At 43.0% G+C, this 20,944-nt stretch overlaps 1 protein-coding gene across 6 annotated transcripts in view; it reads left to right on the forward strand.

Annotated features, from left to right (window-relative positions):
* arhgap23a (Rho GTPase activating protein 23a) overlaps nucleotides 1-20,944 on the forward strand; it is a 69,536-nt gene that overhangs the window by 2,959 nt on the left and 45,633 nt on the right. The window contains exon 1 of one of the 6 annotated variants that reach the window (XM_061847317.1): nucleotides 6,729-6,817. The exons of 1 other annotated variant lie outside the window; for it this stretch is intronic. Coding sequence is in view for 1 of the 5 variants with exons in the window: in XM_061847312.1 (XP_061703296.1) it covers nucleotides 8,475-8,531 (57 nt within the window). In the remaining 4 variants the exon portion in view is untranslated. Of the gene's footprint in view, nucleotides 1-6,728; nucleotides 6,818-8,292; nucleotides 8,532-8,586; nucleotides 8,605-8,804; nucleotides 8,874-8,910; nucleotides 9,099-20,944 lie in introns of those variants that run through there. 4 more of the 6 variants (XM_061847312.1, XM_061847318.1, XM_061847315.1 and 1 more) reach the window with 4 other exon arrangements.

A 20,944-nucleotide genomic window follows, 5' to 3' on the forward strand; every position in this document is an offset into this window, starting at 1 on the left:
GTGTGAAAAAAGTCGCGGCTAGTAGGCCGGAAATTCCGGTAGTTTAGCAGTAGTTAGCGTCATCTAAATATCAGAGCAAATCTGAGCTACTTAGAATTTTGCCGTTGAAAGGAGGTGAGTGTAGAGGAAAGAAGCACCTGCGCTGATCTATCTCCGAAGTGTGGCGGGCGCAGAATTTGGGCCAGCGCCCTCTTTCTGCCACATCCTTCAGGACCGGGGCCGGGGGAAAAGGAGCACCCGCCAAGGGGATGATTGAAACGTCAGCATCGCTTAGAGTCAGCAACACTCTATTTTTTTCGGTCAATAGTCATTAAGGTCGACCCGGAAGCGCTGTGACCACGTGAGGCAACAGAGAGCTTCTCTCGTATTTCATGGAGGGGATGCGTTTATTTTTCATACGGTCGTGTAATATCATTTGAGAGGCAATGGTTAGCTCGTGTTTCTTCAGCATTGCGTTAACGGCAGTTTAGCACTAGTTTAGCTGCAATCCCTCACTTGTTTGATCTAGGTTCACACAAGTTTAGCACCAGTTGAATGCCAATTCAACACTAGTTTTGTCTTTGTCTTTAACACCAGATTCGCAAGAGTTTCTCACTAGTTTAACACTGGTTTGGTGCATATTTTTATCTAATTTGTGCAAATTTCATACTGGTTTAACACCAGTTTAAATGCTGGTTTAGGAGCAGTTGAGGCACCAGTTTAGTGCTGGTTTAACACGATTTTGGCACAGGTTTAGCACAGTATTAGAAGCCATTTAACGGTAGTTCAACAGTAATTCGTCTCCTATTTCTCACTGATTTAGTCCCAGTTTAGCACTAGTTCAATGCTAGTTTAGCTCCAGTTTCTCAAACACTGGATTATCAGAAGATTAGCCCTTGTTTAGCAGCAGGTGCCCATTCGTTCAACGCAGTTTCTTGCTAGTTTAAACTCGTTTGATACCAGATTAACACAAATTCTATACATTTAACACACATTTAGCACCAATTTCTCCCACGTTTTACATTAGTTCAGCACCCGTTTCTTACTAGTACAGTACAACGGCCCCGTTCTCGACCAAATCGGTTTTCAAACCGCCTTCTAGAACGGATTGCGGTTGAAAACCGAGGCTCTACTGTATAAGATATTTAACGGTAGTTCAACAGTAATTAGTCTCCCGTTTCTCACTGGTTTAGTACCAGTTTAGCACTAGTTAAATGCTAGTTTAGCTCCAGTTTCTCTTGAACACTGGATTATCAGAAGATTAGTGCTTGTTTAGCAGCAGGTTCCCATTCGTTCAACAGTTTCTTGCTAGTTTAACACTAGTTTAATACCAGATTAGCACAAATTCTATACGTTTAACACTAGTTTAACACACATTTAGCCCCTATTCCTTACGTTAGTTCAGCAACCGTTTCTTACTGGTACAGTACAGCCTCGGTTCTTGAACGTCCTGTTCTCGAACAAAAATTTTGAGATTTTTTTTTTTTTTTGCTTCTGTTTTCGAACGAAAGTCAGTACTCAAACACCCCCAACAAAACCCGGAAATAACAGAACACGCGCGGCCAGGCCAGCTGACCGACCCACAACGCGCTTTGTTATTGTCAGTTCGAACGAACACCCGCAAAAAACCCCGGAAATAACAGAACTCGCGCGGCGGTTGATTTGTTTTTTCGAACAAATCGTTTTTTGAACCGCCTTCTCGAACGGATTGCGGTTGATAACCGAGGTACTACTGTACAACACTACTTTAGCACCAATTTAACACAATGTTAGCAGCAGGTCCTAACCGGTTTATGTAACGCTAGTAACGCTAGTTTGCTATCAGTTTAATAAACATACAAACGTGAGGGTTAAAAACAGCACTGCAAGATGACAAGACGAGTTCACGTGCTGTCTGTCACTACCACCGGATGACTAAAATTGAAGAAAATTGTAGTGTTTCACGTGTCGGGATCGCTCGAAAGCGAACATCTTCAGTGTAGAATGTTGCGCCGAATGAGTTGCAAACGTCCAAGTGAGAGGGATGGAATGCGAACAAGTGTGCGAGAGAGCAGGAGAAAGGAGAATGAGTGCGTTTGTGGGCCTCGTAGTGGAACAGGTGCTCTAATCTGACACCCCCCCCCCCCCCAATCAACTCCCAAGCCTCTCATTTTTAGATTTGCTGGAATGTCTTCTTGCTTTGTTCAGCGGAGCAAGAATGTCAGCATCTTTACATGTTGACAAAAGTATCGGAACGCACCTCGCTCGCTCACTTCCTGTCTGACTGCTGTTGAAAGTACACAGGAAAGAGCGAGTTTTGATTACGGCACTTTTATTGTTTTTAAATTACTACTTCACAATGTAGTAGTGTATAGTAGTGTTTTTTTTTTTAATCGTTTTTAGAACATGGGGAGTGGAACGGATTGATGGCATTTCAGCTGGTTTTAATGGCGGAAATTGATTTGTTATGCTCTACTGTAGCGCGCGAGCGCGTGATGCGTGTTTAGCGTGTGAAGTGCAGTACCGCATCCGTGTTCTTAGTATGCAGGCAAAGGCCAATGCCGTGGATGCCTGGAGGCGCGCACAATGGGCAGATTGTCCCGGGACGGAAAAGTAGGACACCCATCTCTCCAGGAAGTAAACAGCTCCTGGTTCACTTCAATCTGAGACCACTACTACTTTGCATCTCACCATAGTGCATGTTTGTGTGTATGTGTGTGCTTGAATGCATTTGTCCCAAAAAATGTAGCACGTTGCAAGCAGCCATTCCTTTTTTTTTTAATGAACTTTAATTTTGTCTACATTTACACATTTTATTTGTGGACATTTATTTTGTGTCTTGTTTTTTTTTTTACTTTTAATTGCATTTTATTTTAATCCAATATTTTTTAATTTTATTTAATAACTACACTCTATATGCATATATATATATATATATATATATATATATATATATATATATTAGTATGTTACCAGTGTTTTATTTAATTTAATCATTTATTAGAATGGTAATTATTCAATAATAATGAGCTTTTTGTTATTGATTTTAATTTGATAAATTAATAGGTCAGTTATACTTCCACCGAGAGCTACTTTTTATTTAAAATTTGAACTTAACTGTAGTTAAGGTTCAAAATTTTATTTAATTTGTTGACTTTTATTACATTTCATTTTCTTTTTTTGTCTGCTTCTTCTCTCAGTTGTTTACTTAGTTTTTGACTTTTTAAATTTTTATTATTTATGGTTTTCCTTATTGCATGTATAAATTTATGTACAGTATTTTTTGTTGTTGATTTTATATATATATATATATATATATTATTTATTTATTTATTTATCCTTATCTTCAGCATATTTATTTTATTCACACACACACACACACACATATATACATATATACTCTATGTACCTTTCTATCTAATCATACTTTAATAATTTTGTTTTTTTATGAATCAATGCATTTAAATTTAGATATTATTTTTATTGTTGGATTGTTATTCTAACTTCCACTAGTTGAACAAATTTTTGCATCCATTTCTTCTCACCAGTACTGTATCTTTGCTGGAGTTGCTTTATATTGCGCCCTCGTGTGGCCAATAATGATTAGTGCACCCAATTTTGTCCACAGTGGGGTGGGGATGATATTTTTTTGTGCACCTCTGCAATGAGCTGGAAGTGAGCGTTTGCTGTGCCTTTTTTTTAATCATTTATTTTTATTAATTTATCTGCTTCCGTCTGACTACTTTTCACTGTCCCGCAATAACTTTTCTCATTTAAGAGTGTGACATGCAGCCAGTACATGAACAGTATATGCAAAGATGAGATTGAGCTCTGCTGCGTTTATAAACAAGTTCTAAGTACCACCATCATGATCAAAATCAAACCACAGCAGCGTAGAACCCCAAATTATTCAATCAAAAGCGAGATAAAGGTTTTATTCCTAATGAGCGGAATCTGTGACAAATAGTGCGAGCATTGTAGTTCGTGAGTAGGCCGATACTGCGCAGGAAGTCTTCCAAAATGAGATCCCTCGCACTGTGATATTTTTGTAATTTTTCCAGGTGTATTCTTCCCGAAGGGGCGCGCCCCGTCGTCTACTTTCCAGTTAGCGTCCCCCGTTCCGTCCGTGTTATCGTTGACGCCGACGAAGCGATCGGTCCTGACTCACCGACCAGCGCGACGAAAATATTGTCGGTGGACGAAGAGACGAACCGCTTCCTTGAAAGCGACTGCCGGACAAACTGCTTTCATTGTCCCGCCGCCGCAGGAAGTGACGGCGCGGCGCGGACAGGAAGCGGAGCTGTGAAAGGTGCGGTGGCGGGGTTGGCGGGGGGGCACTCTTAAGTGGCAGGGAAGTTGGCGGCACTGCTACTGGAAGGATGACTAAGCCCGTTGGTTTATTTTTGTTCTCAGAAGAAAAGGGGGAGTTTTCGGGGGATTTGTGAGTGTAGCAGCGGATCCCATTTATAAGAACCTCAAAATAACCTTGAATGTCACTCACTCAACGGTTCTTCTTTAAAGTGAGTTAATGCCGCTAACCCACAACTAACAAGAGTTAAACAATCCGTTATTACTTATTAATTTATCCAAAGGGAAGGTGCATATTGGAATTTTATTCATAGTTAACTGGACAAATAAATACCACCGTTACAGCGGATGACCGCTAACGTGAATATAACACTTTAGCTCTTATCTAGTGGTGACAGAAGTGTGTCACGGGGGCTCTATTTCAGCCATGCCCCCCCACCCCCAAAAAATATCAGGAAAACACAGCTCTTATCTTCAAACATGTCAAATGTATTTAGAAACAACCGTCAGGATTCACTTGACAGTTTTTTAAAGTCACTTTAACAGGGGTGTCGAAGTCATTTTTGTCGCGGGTAACGTTGTAGTTACTTTTGCATATACACGACAAGTACTGTAGACGAATAACCAATTCTGAAATGGATTCAATTCCTGTAAAAAGAAAAATTGTGACTTTAAAATATCGGTACAGATTTTAGCATCGATCGCAGGAGTTGATGCACGTGATTCACTTCCACGGGCCACACAAAATGATGCGGGGGGCCGGATCTGACCATGTGACCTTGAGTTTGATACCTGTGGTCTAAACTGTCGGAGAAGTGTCAAAATAAGTTCATCCATCCATCCATCCATTTTCTTTGCCGCTTATCCTCATGAGGGTCACGGGGAGTCCCGGGGCTTATCCCAGCTGTCAATGGGCAGGACGCCGGGGTACACCCTGAACCAAAATAAATTCATAACCAGTGAAAAATACAACTAAAACAGAGGCACCATATCAGCTGTTATTACGCATTATATTTTATCTGTTACAAAAATGTCTATTTACTGTCCATTTTATGTTACTCAAATTTCAAACTAGATAGCAATTTATTCAATTTTATCGAAAATATATATAAATATATTTTAAATTTAAAAATAAAATCACATTAAATATGTAATTTATGTTGCTTTATTAATTTTATCCCCCAGCCCCTTTATAATTTAAAAGGGGCGGGTCTACATAATCTGTTGCGCGCATGAGCAATCACCAATAGAGCCAGGTGTGCGTTCATGCATCAAAACGCCGTGATGCTTGTTTACGGCGTCAGGCTGAGTGTGAGATTACATAACGACCCCCCTTCGGCGTCTCCGAGCGGGGCGACCGCGCCCTGGAAGGGGGTTCGACGCTCGGGACGTGTCGCCTCGCATCGACGTCATACGGCGGTTGCGAAGGAGGCCCGAGGCTGTGTGTCAGCGACTGACCCCGGACAAACAGCGTTGTGCAAAGGCCGCAAGTTTTAAAACTGGAGTGGTACACCGGCTCCCTCTAGTGCTACGTGAAAGAATCACTACCTCAATGTGATTTAGTTGTATTTCACTTTTCTATACATTGCAGTACATCTCATTTATCACACAAGGTTCTATTTTTATTTAATTTTACGTGTACGTTTTAATTGAATCCTTAATACAGTCCTGGCAGTAGGGACTAGTCTTTAAAGCGTTCCCGACGGCGAAATGGCAGCCACATGGCCCTCCATTTTTGGGGCCTCCTCGACGTATTCCGACTAAAAAAAAAAAAAAAAGGACTGGATAGCGAATACACATTGAGCGGTATGTCGATTGGTTGAAGCCACTGGCAGCCATCTTGGTCATCCCAAAACGTGTGGAGGACATGGTTTACAGGTTGGATTATGGCGGGGTTTTCTCTCAAAGTTTGGCATGTAGAATTAAAACTGGTCGTGTGAGCTTGACATTTTTTCAGTTCCGGTAACTTGAAGGATTTTAATTCAACTAGGTAAGTCAAAAAAGGTGAAGTGCAAAGGAAAGACATAGAACAACCAAGACCATAGACTACCATGAAACCTTGCATGTTACCTCGGGCCTGATTTCCGTGATATGTTAACTTTTCCCAAAATACGCTGTGAAGCACTATCATCATAAAATACATAAAAACTAAGCATTTTTTGTCATAAAAACATTACATTTTAAGTCAATCAGTTAGATATATTTTTGGAAATAAAACACATGCTAAACGCTGTCGCTGCATGGTTATTTTGGGAGTATCAAGATGGCGGATGGCGACTTTAATTTTGGTGGCCAATGAGCCATCCACTCTTTTTTTTTTTTTTTTTTTAGATCAGTGCGTATTCCCCTCATCATTTCCCCTCGGTTTTCATTATAAAGCTCAACGACGGCAGACGGCTTTTGACGACGACTCACGCCGCTTGGCAGCAGGCTGACCTTCCTGTTGTGCGGATGACTACGCTTCCCCCGCCTGACTAAAAATACTTTTCCAACAGCACTTTTGCCAGAACGGCTGCCAATTGTAGTGGATTTCGCGTGGAAGGGGAAGACGGTCGGTGACGCTTTGTGCAATATTATTTTTTTTTTTATTGTCTGCAAAGAGTTTACGATAAATGGAGGTTCACATTTGTAGTTGGGTGGTTTCACAGAATATTATTTGGAGGCCTGCTTTTGACTTTTAATTGTTTCTAGAGTTCACGTTTCTGGCTACTCCACCCACCTGTGATTATTCTTACAGTATAGCGCCTAGTGCACCTACGTCATAAAATCACGTGACTTTTGTTTACGTCGCCATATTGCCGATCAGGCTAAGCGTTGCTCAATGCTAAGTCGGTTGGAGATAACACAGAAATATGTCTTGTAGCACGACGCCCTGAGTCTTGTCCAACACGTCACACATTTAGAAGGTGAAAATAAATGACGGTACGTGGAAAAATTAGATAAACCCGGCATAGAGGACCCGTACTTAATGCCGAAATCGATGTTTTCGCCAATAAGAAATTGGACTGTTAATTCGCTTCCGCTTGTCTTAGACAACTGGATTTGCACATGGATCTGGTGAGTAAGTCGTCGAGATTTACACGGAAAAGTTTGAAAGCGTATAAAAGTCTGGACGCATACGAATACTTAGTTGCTGGATCTGTTCTCATCAGGAATAAATCCCACATATTGACGGTTTTGATGGCCCGTGAACGTGGAAGCGTGTTTGGCCACACGTTAACCTTTGCCGGAATCCCTCGATCTTTTCAGCTAGTATTCAAAACAAATACCAACATTTAAATAAATGACCCCTGGTTTTACACAAACTTGCATTCATTAACTATGATTGGAAAAAAAAAGAGGGTGGAGTCGTCTCCACGGAACGTACGTGGAAGTGATTGCGGTCACACTTAACCTCCGTAAACCTCTGCTACACAGTTTTGTTTTGTTTTTAAATACGCATTGTTCTCAAATGAGCCAACTTGGCATTATAAATACTTCCTGGTAATTTGAGATTGAGAAGAATAATACCTGAAATGAAGCGAGCGCTACACAGGTGTGTGTGTGTATTTTGGTTGGTCACCATCCATCTCGTTTAATTGCCGAAATCCATTGATATTTTCTGGTCTTTTCAGATGGCATTCCGTAAAAGGATCTATTTGAATATCTGTCTCGTTTGTTGTGACAACCACCAGCACAACAGATCTTGGGTGTTGTAAATATTCTCCTCCGGTTCAATCTCGAGCAGCTCTGTTTGACCGGCAATATGGCACTGTGAAAATTGTGACGTCACGTGCACGAGCTCTGTAACGTACTTCTGTAGTACCTGTTGTGTCGTTGATTAACGGGAAAAAAGTACTTTTTGGGAAGAAGTGGTTTACTTCGAACGGCGGATTTGTCTTCCTTCCGGTGCATTTCCGTGTTTTTCACCGCAAGCTTGATGGATTGAGAGAACAACCGAAGGAGAGGAAGAAAAAAGTAGTAGAAGAAGAAGAAAGAGGAGGAGGAGAAGGAGGAGGGGCGGGTGGGAATGGAGGGGGCAGCCCGCCGGGTGAGACATCCAGTGGGGAAGAAGTAGTAGAAGTAGCGGTTGGGAGTGGAGGTGTTGGGGGGGGAAATACTGAAGAAGGAAGCGGGATTACGAGTCGACCTTCTCCGCGTTGTGACGAAGACCCCCGGCGAACGTCGACCCTCTGTCGTGCCGCGGTCCGACAGTCTTCCGTCGCCCAATGAATGGAGTTGCCTTCTGCCTTGTTGGAATACCTCCCTACTCCTCCGAGCTGCACGTAAGTGAACGCCGCAGTCGTGCGTTACGTTGCCCCCATGTTGTGTCGCGCGTGGAAGGAGGACGAGGTGGAGGTAAGCGGTGGGAGCGCGCCCGTCGTGCGGTCCCGCGAGGCGCCGCCGAGCCGAAGGCGATTCTTAAGACGATTAACTGCAGTTTACCTAAACGCGTAGGCGGCGACTTTGTGTTTCAAAGCTTTTGTTTTCGTATTTTAATAATGCAAAGTCCGAGGATATTTGAACGCAGCTTGTGACCGGAGGGACTCGGGGGGGGGGGGGGAGTCTTTTGTCCGACGCTCGATGCTGCATGGCGGGGTAGGGAGGGCGCGCTGGACTCGGCTCGGGTAAGTTGGCTGCCTGTCAGTCCGAGCGGGACGTCCCGAATCTGGATGCGGCGAGGCGGGCCGACGGGGGAGTCATTTGCGTCGCCCGTGAAACGATACGACATTGACACGACGTCAAGTTGTTCGAGCAGCGATGAAGAAAGCCAAATTTGGTGGTGACGTCACTGCAAAAATGACAAGATTGGAAAAGTGTGACCGAAGCAGTCAACATCACAAGACCGACTTGTGTGTTACTTTTTTTCCCGCGAGAAACAGTTTGTAAAACCTGAGCGTTTTATTGTTTTTTTTTTTTTAATTTCCTCATTTGATGTGCGGTGGCATCCATTTTTTATTTCATTTTAATGTTCTGTTAAGTTCCTGTCATTGTTTTTTTTTTTCTAGCACGTGTGTTTTCTGCTCACTTATTCCCTTCAGCCTGTTTGAGAAGCTCTTTTGTGGTTTTGTCACGTTATAGGGAAAAAGGAATTACATCCAAAAGTCATGGCTGCACTTTTCTGTCCCATCGCAACATTGTCACCATGGTGATTTTCTTTCTGAGGTCCCTTTTATGTAAATATACTATTTTCATTGGTCCACTTTGGGGACATTTTAGACTAGAGTTTAAGAACATTCTTGTCCATGATAGTCATTGTGATCCACTCTGGACATTCTGGTAAATAACATTTTAATTCATGGTAAAGACATCAAAGTCTATATTCCAGACATTCCGGTCCATTCTGATTCACTTTAGAAACACTTCTAATTTGTGGACGTTTGTGTTTCACTTTAGGATAATTTTGGTCCAATTTGACTTTGAAGAATTTATGGTTTACTTTGATATTTGGGTTCACTTAAGGAAAGTTCTTGTCTGGTCCACTTTGAAGACATTATGGTCTAATTTAGGAATGTTTGGGTTCACTTTAAAGACATTCTGGTTCATATTTGGAACATCCTGTTTTTTCCATTGGTATTGTGGTCCACTTTGGGGAGATTTCGGTCCACATTAAGAACAACCCGGTCCACTTTTAACCAATTGGGTCCAATTTGGGAACTTTTTCATCCATGATTGAATGTTCTGGAGTTCATCAAAGACATTCTGGTCAATTTTTAGGAATCACGTCTTCCGATACAGACAACGATTAACATTCATTAGCCTCGTTCACGCAGAGACCCTGCAAAATTGCAGTTTGTCTTGCCTGGGGGCTTTTCGCACGGAACCCAGTGAAGATGGAATACTGCTGATTATGCAGTTTTTTTGACAAGTGCAAGTGTTTGTGCTTAGTTGTGTGAACGCTACAAGTTTAAACACGCACACTCAAAGATAGAAATGACAAAAAAAGGATGTTTGCTCTGCGAAAGATGAGCCTTTCACCTGTCAATCAAATATATGTTGACATTCACCGTAGTCAAGTATTGGTTGAGTAACATGTGTCACTGAGGTTATGTTTACTAAAGTTAACATCCTTGTGTGTGTTAATTGGGTACTAACACACAACAACTTAAAGCGAAGCGCTGATGTCTTAAATAACATCGTCACGGTAGGGCAAGCTGTTTAGCTCCTTAATTCGTTTGCTTGGTCACTCAAACGCTTGTTAGCTAGCAAACACGACAAAAAGTTAAGTGTCTCTGTTTTCTGAATCGAGCCGTGGCACACGCAGCAAAGCTGTGTAGTTTTGGACAGAGCCAACACCGGCAAGAGTGTACCGGTCCGCCGGCGTTCCATGGGCCCACTAGCGGATAACCACACAGCCGTCTAACTCGGTCACTGTGTGATCCACACGCCACAACAATGAACTCAAGAAATCATTGTTGTCCATTTTGTTTATCCAATGATGTCGGTATATTAGCTTTCATGACAAGCCTGAGGGCCACCAAAGCAAATCAAGTGTGTTCATGTCAAGGATTTGTTCATTGTTGTAAACTTGGTAGGATTTCTGGACTTCAGAAAGAATACACATTTTCTTCAATTCATCCAAACATTACAAGCATTGTCAATCAATTTTCTGTAAAGTTTACTCCCTCTCAGGTCGTGGGCGGACTTAAACCCCGCCCAGCCGACCCTGAGTGAGAGGCAGGGTACAACCTGGACTGTTTTCCAACCAATCGCCGGGCGTTACAAACGTTATTTTTTACTCAGTTCCTTGTAAAATTAAATTGAGAATAGTATTCAACGGTTTTTGCTATTTTCAATAACTAGTAGTTTCAAACTGTTGAAAATACCTGTAATACAAATGAAATCCTGGGGCAATTGTCTAAATATCAACAGCTTATATGATTATACATTTATATGGTATTTACAGTCATAACATTTCTCTTGAAGGGAAAACATTACTGATGTTGCACGTCATGAAAATGAGTTTGGTACATGTGGTTCAAGTCTGGTAACAATCAAAATCACTCGGACATGTTCATCTTTGAAGACTTCTGGAAATGTCAAATGATCTTAAAATCTAAATGGCAGACTTCCAGTGTCTTTTCAGGCGTGGCTTCTTAACTTTTTGTGGGTCTACCCATGATAGACATGTCTAATTAGATTTCGTATCGCTCCGTCAAACTAGTTTCACAGTCCTAAATTTCAAGTTATTACGAGAGTTTTTCATCAGTCAAAAGTCTTCAAAGGACGCCTGGAAAATGAGCCGAAAATGGCAGCTTCAAAGGGAAAAGGCAGACTCCTTATCGATAAATGACGGCTTCTTGAGACCCTTTCGTGGGTTTCCTAATGATAGACATGACTAGCGAAATTGACGTTGCTAAGTGAATCTTTCATGGTGTGAGAGTGGCTCTGGATTGAGACGTCCGTTTAAGCGCTCCTCGGCTTCCAGTCATCCGTGCTGCTCTGCGGCATCATCGCTGCATTACTGGATTCAGCCACGCCCTGCTCGCCAACGCCTGGCTGTAAAAAAGCTTCTATTGATCCAACCTGCCAGGCCTTGTGTGGATTGAAGTCTTCATATAAAGGGCGCACGCTCCAGAAGTCACGACTTAAATAAAGTTGTATTGAATTGATGGGCATTTGTGGATATGGACCACACACAGACACACACAATCAGGATGTTTGCAGCTCTGTTATTGTCCTTGGTCTGTGGTGTTTGCACGGGGAGGTCCTTGACACCAGCTGGCGATGGATCCGTGCCGAAGGACATCCGTCGCCATCGACCTTGTTGATTCGTGGCAAGCGGCCATTGTTGTTGCGCGGTTTACCTAACATGCGAATGAGCACTTATCGGTTCATCAGCAGTTTTTTGTATTTTTTCTTATTTCAGTAGAAGACTTGCGAGGAAAAAAAAAAAAACGTTCCCCGATTTGTTCTAATAGCCGACATGCTGGAGAGATGATGCCATTCGACACACTCCGGAATGGGGGACAAGTTTGATCTTGTTTTGAAGCGTGGACTTCACTGTTGCATTTTGTGTGTCTGTGTGTTTCTGTCACCCAGAAGCCAGCCTTAGCACCCACCTTGCTCACCTGCTGAGGAGGCAGGAGGGGACCCCTCTGTTCCTGGGGTGAAGTGGGGTACCCATCCCTGATTCTGGTTCAGTTTGGGAACATTCTGGTCTACTTTGTGAAATTTTTGTCTCCATTGGGAACATTCTGGTCTTCTTTTGAGGTTTTTGGTTGTCCACTTTGAGGACCTTTCTCTCCACTTTGAGGTTGCTATGGTCCTCTTTTGGAACCTTGTGCTCCATTTTGATCACAGTTTCCTTTAGGGACATTGAAGTCCACCTTTGAGGACTTTGTGACTTTGACATTTTGGTCCACTCTGGGTATGTATTCAGCCACTTTAGGGATATTTTGGCCCACATTACGGCGTTGGTCCACCTTAAGAGTATTATGGTCTACTTTGAGGACATATTGGTCGGGTATGGTCATTCTGACCTTCTGTCTCTAAGAAGTCCACACTTTCTTGTCATCTCAGCGTCACGGTTACATTGCACCAAATGAACTTGAAGTCTCCTTCCAGGCTTTTTTGCGGTCTATGCAAAAAGAATGTCAGCAGAGGAGGGTGAAGAGGAAGAGGGAATGAAGAGAATCCCATTGAGTCATGGCGAAAGAATGATGCCAACAAACACTAATGGAACAGGTCGGGAGCTCGTCCGGCAAGATCTCTGAAGTACTTAAGTAAAAGAGAGGATGCAATTTGTAGTGTTGTTGTTCTCTGCAAACTGTTTTGACAGCCAGAGTCATGGGATCAACATTAGCGGGAAGCTAACAAAAAACCACAGAGGCGCTAGCACGAGCTGCTCCATCACAATGCCGCCTTTGTGTAGATTCACCAAAGTGCTCACATTATATTGTTTGGGTCCTTTTCAGTTTGGTGCTTGCGTCCAGAAGTGTCATTTCCACAATACTGTGCTAATTTCTCTTAATAAATCAGGACTAGAATCTTCGCAAGGGATGCAACATGTTTAACTTGGACTAGAATGTCCCCAAAGGTGTTCAGGTGTTCAATTTGGACCATAATGCCCTTGAAAGTGGACCAGAACGCTCCCAATGTCAATTCCTCCGGTGAGCCATATTAGTAAGGGACTACTCTCGCAAGAATGTTGGCATCTTGGCAAGTTGTTTACTGCAAATACGCCTTAAGAAAGAAGCCAAGTGGATGGATTTAATGCTCCACCTCGCCGACTTTCTCCCTTTGACTTCCAGCTTTGATTTCCCACTGCGTTTGCCTTCTTTGGTCTTCCCCTTTCAAGTGCTGTGGTTTTCTCCCCGTCTCTGTGCACATTCCGGCATTTTAGTTCAGATTCATCTGCGCGTAAGAGGCTAACTTTGCCCGTAAAGCGGTCGCCGTGCTCCTCTGCTCCTTAAAAGGTTTGTTTCTTGCAAATCCTTCGTACAAATCCTGCCCTTGAAGTCGACACTCGGTGTGTGTGTGGGATGAGTCGTTCCTCGAGGGGATGAAACCAGTCATTGCACCACAAAGGACAGTTTATGTCTATGGGGGGTTTGTCCTAACACCCGTGCTAAACGACAGCTAATTTGGACCGACAAGGCATATGGAGATCTTTATTACATTACACCAGCAAAGGTCATTGCTTCTTAGATGAGCATCTTGTCTCATCCCCGCAAGACTCTTTGGCTTTGGTCCGACCTACTGTAAGATATAAGCTGTTTCTATTTATAAGTCCAGTCCGGTTTACCATATTCCAGTGTGGTAGGGTACCTGATCTGGCTCTTATTTACAATGCAAAGCTGTGTAAAGCAACAGAGTGACATCAGAGCAATGCAACACGATGCTAGCAGGTACAGCGGTACCTTGACCTCGGTGATTAATTTGTTTCATTACTGCGCTCGTAAGAGTTTACTCAAATCTGAAAGTATGAGTTAGACATGGGATACTGGGCAGATGTTGCGGCAGCGTCTCTGAACCTAGCTCATATCTTGAATTATGGCTCGTTCCTCAAAGTGGGGGAAAAAATTGATCAAGGGACAGCTCGCAACTTGGAAATCTCATAAATTAGTGCAGTTGTAAATAAACATACCACCGTACATTTAAACTAACACTGTTGAGCTTGTTTTAATGGTATTCCATTTGCAACCAACCCCCCCCCCCCCCCCATGTGGTTCAATTGGTGGGCTCTAAACACACCAGAACTACTTTGGTGTTGCCCAAATCAACTGGTCTACTAAACAATAGCATTGCCAGATAAAAAAAAAAAAAAGTATCCTCAAATGTGAGCGGAGTGATTATATGAGGATTATTGCATTAAAACCGTGGTGATCTTAAGATAGGCATCATCTTCAAGCCTTCAAGGATTCTTTCAATTTGTTTGAGAATAATAAACTGTGGATGATTGGTCTAAAGATGTTTGATACAACAACACAATGTCTTAATCCCGAAGAATTGGAAATCTTTGCAACCTGAGTGAGGTCCCCCAGAGGCCAGCTGACAGGTCAATGTTGTGTCAGGGTCTCGAGCTCACTATATTCGATCAAGCCCTGATTAGATGCGCTGGAAGATCCGATTGATCAACCTCCAGAGAGCTGCTGCAATCGATTTATGTCGTCCGAATGATCACAGGCCACACTGTCTGCTTCTCCGGAAACCTTCAAAGGAGCTACTGTGAACCCACTGAGTCACGAGAGGGGACATTTGGGACGGGAATTAGGACTCGTGGGTCCATTCAGAAGGTGAACCAGATGGATTTGGTAACAGTTTCATGCTCATTCGTACTTGTTGGAATTTTGAGTGCGTTAAATGTGTCCTTTGAGAACTACATAAATGGCCTCGGCGCACCTCCTCTGGATGACTTCGGAGAGCTGATGCATGGTAGGAATGCAGAAACCAGATGAGCTCAAATGGAAACTCCAGGCAGGCCATGTTGCTCGCTCTAATAAACACTTGGGCTCCATCCTCGCTGGACACGCTCAGTTCTTGTCCATCTGAGCGACGTCACCGCTGAGCTCCAAACTTATAATTTCGCCGGCATAATTACACAGGGGCCGAGATGAGCTAATTTTGTACTCGCGGGCCTCCGGGTGCGGGAGTGTGGCCGGCCTTCGCCCAGATGCAGAAGTTAGGGGGGTTAAGAAAGGGAGGGAGAGTAGGACGGATGGAGCTACGAGGGCTCTTACTCCAGCTTAGAGATGACTGGTCCTGATTGCTCCCAGCGGCTGTGGTCACAGAAAGAGCTGGTCGGGGGGGGGGGGCTATCTCCTTTCCAAATGCCGTCATCGCCACAGGACATAAAGCTGCTGAAAAGCAAAAGTTGCAAAATGAATCAGCTGCGACTTTCGTCGACGAGTTGCCGACGCGTGGCCACAGAACGTTTAGCGCTAAACCCGGCATTGGGAATGGTTGTCTGTCCCCGCGATTTGGCACGTCTTGTCTTTCAGACAGAACTCACCAAAGCAGGACATTGGTTAGCAGTGAGCACATCTGCCACACTGTTTGGATGCGCAGGGTTTGAATCTCAATTCCAGCCTTCCAGTGGGGAATCCGCCCGTTGTTCTCCCCATCCGGATACTTCGGCTTCCTCCCAAATTTCAATCCATGAGTGTTCGTACATAGGTCTGAATGTCAATGGTCGTTTGTCCATAGTTGCCTTCCAATTGACTACCGGCCAGTTGTGTGTACCTCGGCTCTCGTTGCTCAGTCAGTTAATCGGATTTAGTGATTTGATGATGCATCAACGTTAATTATTAATGTTATGTATTAGTACTGTATGTCTATCGGAAACACTGCTCTGCATTTACTTGCACTACTGTCCCTATTTTTACTTGGTATAGGATTGATACGGAATCTTGCCATAGTGCACACCTCTAGATTTTGGCAAATAAAATTCATCCTAATTTTACAATTTGATAATAATCAGCGGCACGGTGGCTCAGCTGGAAAGCATTGGCCTCACATTTGTGAGGTCCTGGGTTCAATCCTAGCCCCACCTGTGTGGAGGTTGCATGTTCTCCCCGTTGCCTGCATGGGTTTTCTCCGGACACTCCGGTTTCCTCCCACATCCCCAAAAACATGCAATATTAATTGGACACCCAAAATTGCCCCTAGGTGTGATTGTGAGTGCGAACGTTTGTCTCGATGAGCCCTGCGATTGGCTGGCAACCAGTTCAGGGTGTGCCCCGCCTCCTGCCTGTTGACAGCTGGGATAGGCTCCAGCACTCCCTGTGACCCTTGTGAGGATAAGCGGCTAAGAAAATGAATGGATGGATGTGACAGTTATGACTGTTTTAAGGTCATTCAGAAATGTGCCTGTGCTGCTTTTTTATGTCTACAATTTGACCCCAAAAAATGGTTATTTACATTACTTCCTAGGAGGGGAAAAAACCCCGACCCTTGTGAGGATAAACTGCTAAGAGAATGGATGGATGGATGGATAGTTGTTAAAATGCTTTCCTCTTTTTCCGGCTCACTGGTTCGCATTTGGAATTCTTGTTTGATTTTCGGTGGAAAATTGCCTTTAAATTATAGGTCATTTTTAGGTCAATGTGGTTGGGATTCCAGCTAATTGAAGTTCTTATGAAGTAGTCGTGTATCTTTTGTAAATCTTTCTAATAATCGTCTAACTGACATATTTTTTTCTTCTTCGTTAACCTTTCACCTCTAGTCAGTGCAGTTACAAAATTGGGGAAAATCCTGCCAAGTTGCATGGGTAGAGACATGCCCTGCTTGTTAGTTTAATGTGGAACGTCAACTTCCTTGTTAAGAAGTGCAGATTTTTTTTTTTTCTTTTTTTAGGGGGAATGCGGTTGTTTCCGTCATTATCTTTCCACTTCACACACCAGCAACTCTCTTTTCCCGACGGCTTGTTTTGGGATATAAAATTGCTCAAGAAACGGCGAGGCCCCGGCTGTTCCGGATGGCTTCTTCTCATAGGATAAATTAGTGATACCGCCTCGGCGTTAAATCATTCAACAACATCCCGAGATTCTGGCGCTCGCGTGTCATGGTTGCGCTTTTCCCCCCCGCCGCGGAAAAATCGGTCAGGAGTTTGCCGTAGATGCTAAAGGGCGAATGACGCGTATGGGAGCTAATTGGAGCGTGTGTGCGAGGGAATTTGTGTCACGGCCGCCTTCTCTCGCCGACTTCTGACCTCGTTGTGCAGATGATGAACCCTCACCTTTCCAGACGGCCACATCTGGAAACCTGCTAAATTTTATTTGACCCCCAATTTAGGATTAATTTTATAGAAATCGGTTCATTGTTTCCGATACGTTGGATCAGCTGGAAAAAGCGTTGGCCTCACAGTTCTGAGATCCCGGGTTCGATCCTGGACCCGCCTGTGTGGAGTTTGCGTGTTTTACCGGGCACTCCGGTTTCCTCTCACATCCCGAAAACATGCAACATTAATTAGACACTCTTAATTGCCCCTAGGTGTGATTGTCAGTGTGACTGTTTCTCTCCTGGGATTGGCTGGCAACCAGTTCAGGGTGTTCCCCGCCTCCTGACAGCTAGGATAGGCTCCAGCATGCCCTGTGACCCTTGTGAGGATAAGCGGGAAAGAAAATGGATCAATTTCAATAAAATAGAAATGCAAAAACTCCAAAGTCGACCACATGGGTATGAATGCACGCAGTGCATATATCCTTAAACGAATTCCTTTGCTCCTCTTGCCACTTATTCATGATAATCAGCACCTTGCACAATAGAAATCACCTAAAATAAGTAATTTAGGCTGTAGCACTCCCCTTGACACTCGTGAGGATAAGCGGCAAAGAAAATAGATGGATGGTTCATTGTTTCCTTTTTAACCCGTAGGGTGCGATCCCTTATCTGAACATCCCACAGAGCCTCATCGGCGCCAAAATATGCATAAATAGGGATATTAACTGTAAATTCACTATTATTTCAATATTAAATTAGATAACATCCACAGAATGCCAGTAAAAATATGACTGTCGATGAAATACGGTTGTTCGTATCTACTTTTCTCCTATTATATAGCACTTGTGGGACAATAACAGCATGTTTTTTCAGCACTTGAAACTGAACTTGAGTCCAAATTGATGTTATAACATTTTTATAGGGAAAAGAAGCATATTTTGGATCTCAATGGAATCATTTACTTTATAAGCTTGCTTTCAAGTGAATGGAAGCGGTTTGGTGAATTTTTTGCAGCTGAAACTCACATTGGCTGATGACGTGGTTGTTCTGCAACACACACAAAAATGTATCTATAATAAGCGGCACACACGGTCAAGCTGGCTACTTTCATCCAAATACTGTAGGGTGAAGGCGAGAGTGTTGCATTTTTGGACGATTTATGGGTACACTCTGGCAGACCACCCACCGCACCCCATCTGTGTCACGCATGTTTGGACCGCACCTGCTCCTGCGTTGTCATTTCCAGCAGCTGTGACCCGTGCAGCCGTGGCGTTGTTGTCCATTAGTAACAGTCGAGTGACATAATCCCAGAAATTATGCGGCCTGAAGTCAGTGGTGGCTTCCCTCTAGTGGCCGGTTGCTGCTAACAGCGCTTGTATTTGCAGCCAACTGTACCAGCGGGTTTTGTTTTTTGTTGGGTGGAGTGGGGTGGGAGGGTGGATTTCGTGGAGATTACAGTTAAAATTAACCTGCTTTAAACAGCTGTGTCCACTTTGCACCCGAGCCCCTTGCGCGGTCGCTTTGAGGACAGATTATCAGTAATGTCTGTCTGTCTAGACGGAGAAGCAGACGCTTCCCTCTCCCGTGCTGTGAAACCGCTTTTATTGTTGAAACAGTTCTAGGAGCACCACCCCACATCGCACACGATCCACCGGCACTTCTGCGAGATTTTAATCAAGCAAAATATTGGAATGCTCCCCCTCCAGCCCGTCACCCCCCCCCCATTTTTATTGTCCTTATTGCATTACATAATTGAAATATTTCCCACTTGGCCAAAGCCACATCCTTGGAAAAAATGTTTTTAAATATTGTCCCAAAAAAAATTCCCTTTTTATGCAGGGATACAGTTACCACTTTTTTCATTCCGAGAACAAGTACCTACAGTACGCTCTGATTCCTATTACTGATACTTGATGATTATTTTATTGAAATATTGTTCAAAAACATTTTCATTGAAAACTCAAATATACTTCAAATTAATCATATTTCACTTGCCGTATAGACACGTTATTTCCCTGTATATGAGGTCTTTAAAAAAAACATTTTTTTACTTTAGCAATTTGTTATGGTAAAGTTCTTAAAAAAAATTACCTGTAGTTTTTGCAATTATTTTTATATTTTATATATATATATATATATATATATATATATATATATATATATATATATATATTATTAGGCGGCTTGGTGGATCAGCTGGTAAAGCATTGGCCTTACAGTTCTGAGGTACTGGGTTCGATCCCGGACCCGCCCGTGTGGCTTTGCATGTTCTTCCCGTGCCTCCGTGGGTTTTCTCCAGGCACTCCGGTTTCCTCCCCCATCCCCAAATTATGCAACATTAATTGGACACTCTAAATTGCCCCTAGGTGTGATTTAGTGCGGCTGTTTGTCTCCATGTGCCCTGCGATTGGCTGGCGACCAGTTCAGGGTGTACCTCGCCTCCTGCCCGTTAACAGCTGGGATAGGCTCCAGCACTCCCCGCGACCCACGTGAGTATAAGCGGCAAAGAAAATGGATGGATGGATATTATTATTTTTCATATATATTTTTTTATATGGTATATATTAGTATGTTTTTAAAAAATATTTGTTCTTTTGTTTTATCTATTTTTGGGTGTTTCATGTTATTAGTTTGAATTTGTTTTTAATGTAGCAATATTTTTATGTAATTTTTTTTGTCAAGGTAATTTTACTTTTTTTTGCAGTAATTTATGCAGTTTTTTTAAAGATAGCTTCCTTCAATTTGACACCAACTTTGGCCTAATTTTTTTTAATTTTCATCCTCACACACACACACACACACACTCACACACTGTTAGTGTGTCGGTACATGAAGAGGGGGAAAAAAAAAAGATTTTTTTTTTTTTTTTAGTCCTGACACTGGGTCCCAGTGGGGATTTTGAAAAAAGGCGGGAGGGGGGGTCTTTGTTAATCTGTTGGATCAACAGCGATTTTATGAGATTAAACACTATCATCAAACTAATCCGTTTGAGCAACATTGCAGCCGCTGCAGCGCCACCCACTGGATGTGTTTTGCAAGCCAGTCGTATCTCAATGCAAGAGTGGCATTTACCGCCTTGCTGCTGACGGAGCTTAATTACAGAGCTAAGTGTATTTTCGGCAGGCCGGAGTGTGCTTTTTGTGCTCGTGTTTATGTGTGTGTGTGTTGTGCACAGTGACAGGATGTTTTTTTTCCTATTCCTCCCGGCTCATTGTGTAGTCTTAAACAAAGAAAGTCGCTCCGAGAAATGGGACAATATCGCATAGTGGAGTCAATAAGTGAATTAATCGAAAGCTTTGCCGACGTGTCCTGTGAGAAAGGTAATGACATAAAATGGGCAGATGAAGACAATTTCTTGCATTCCAGGTAGTGTTTGAAGCAAACAGAAAATATCATACTTTTTCATTCATTTGTGAGAACCAATCACAAAATCCCATAGAAAAATATACTTTTTATACCAATTACTATCCGATTAAACAATACCCCACTTGTTCATGTAAACACGAGATTTACAGTAAGCGCATTTGGGAGAAGC

This window comes from Syngnathoides biaculeatus, chromosome 16 (genome assembly GCF_019802595.1).
Source record: "Syngnathoides biaculeatus isolate LvHL_M chromosome 16, ASM1980259v1, whole genome shotgun sequence".
Taxonomy (NCBI): Eukaryota; Metazoa; Chordata; class Actinopteri; order Syngnathiformes; family Syngnathidae; genus Syngnathoides; species Syngnathoides biaculeatus.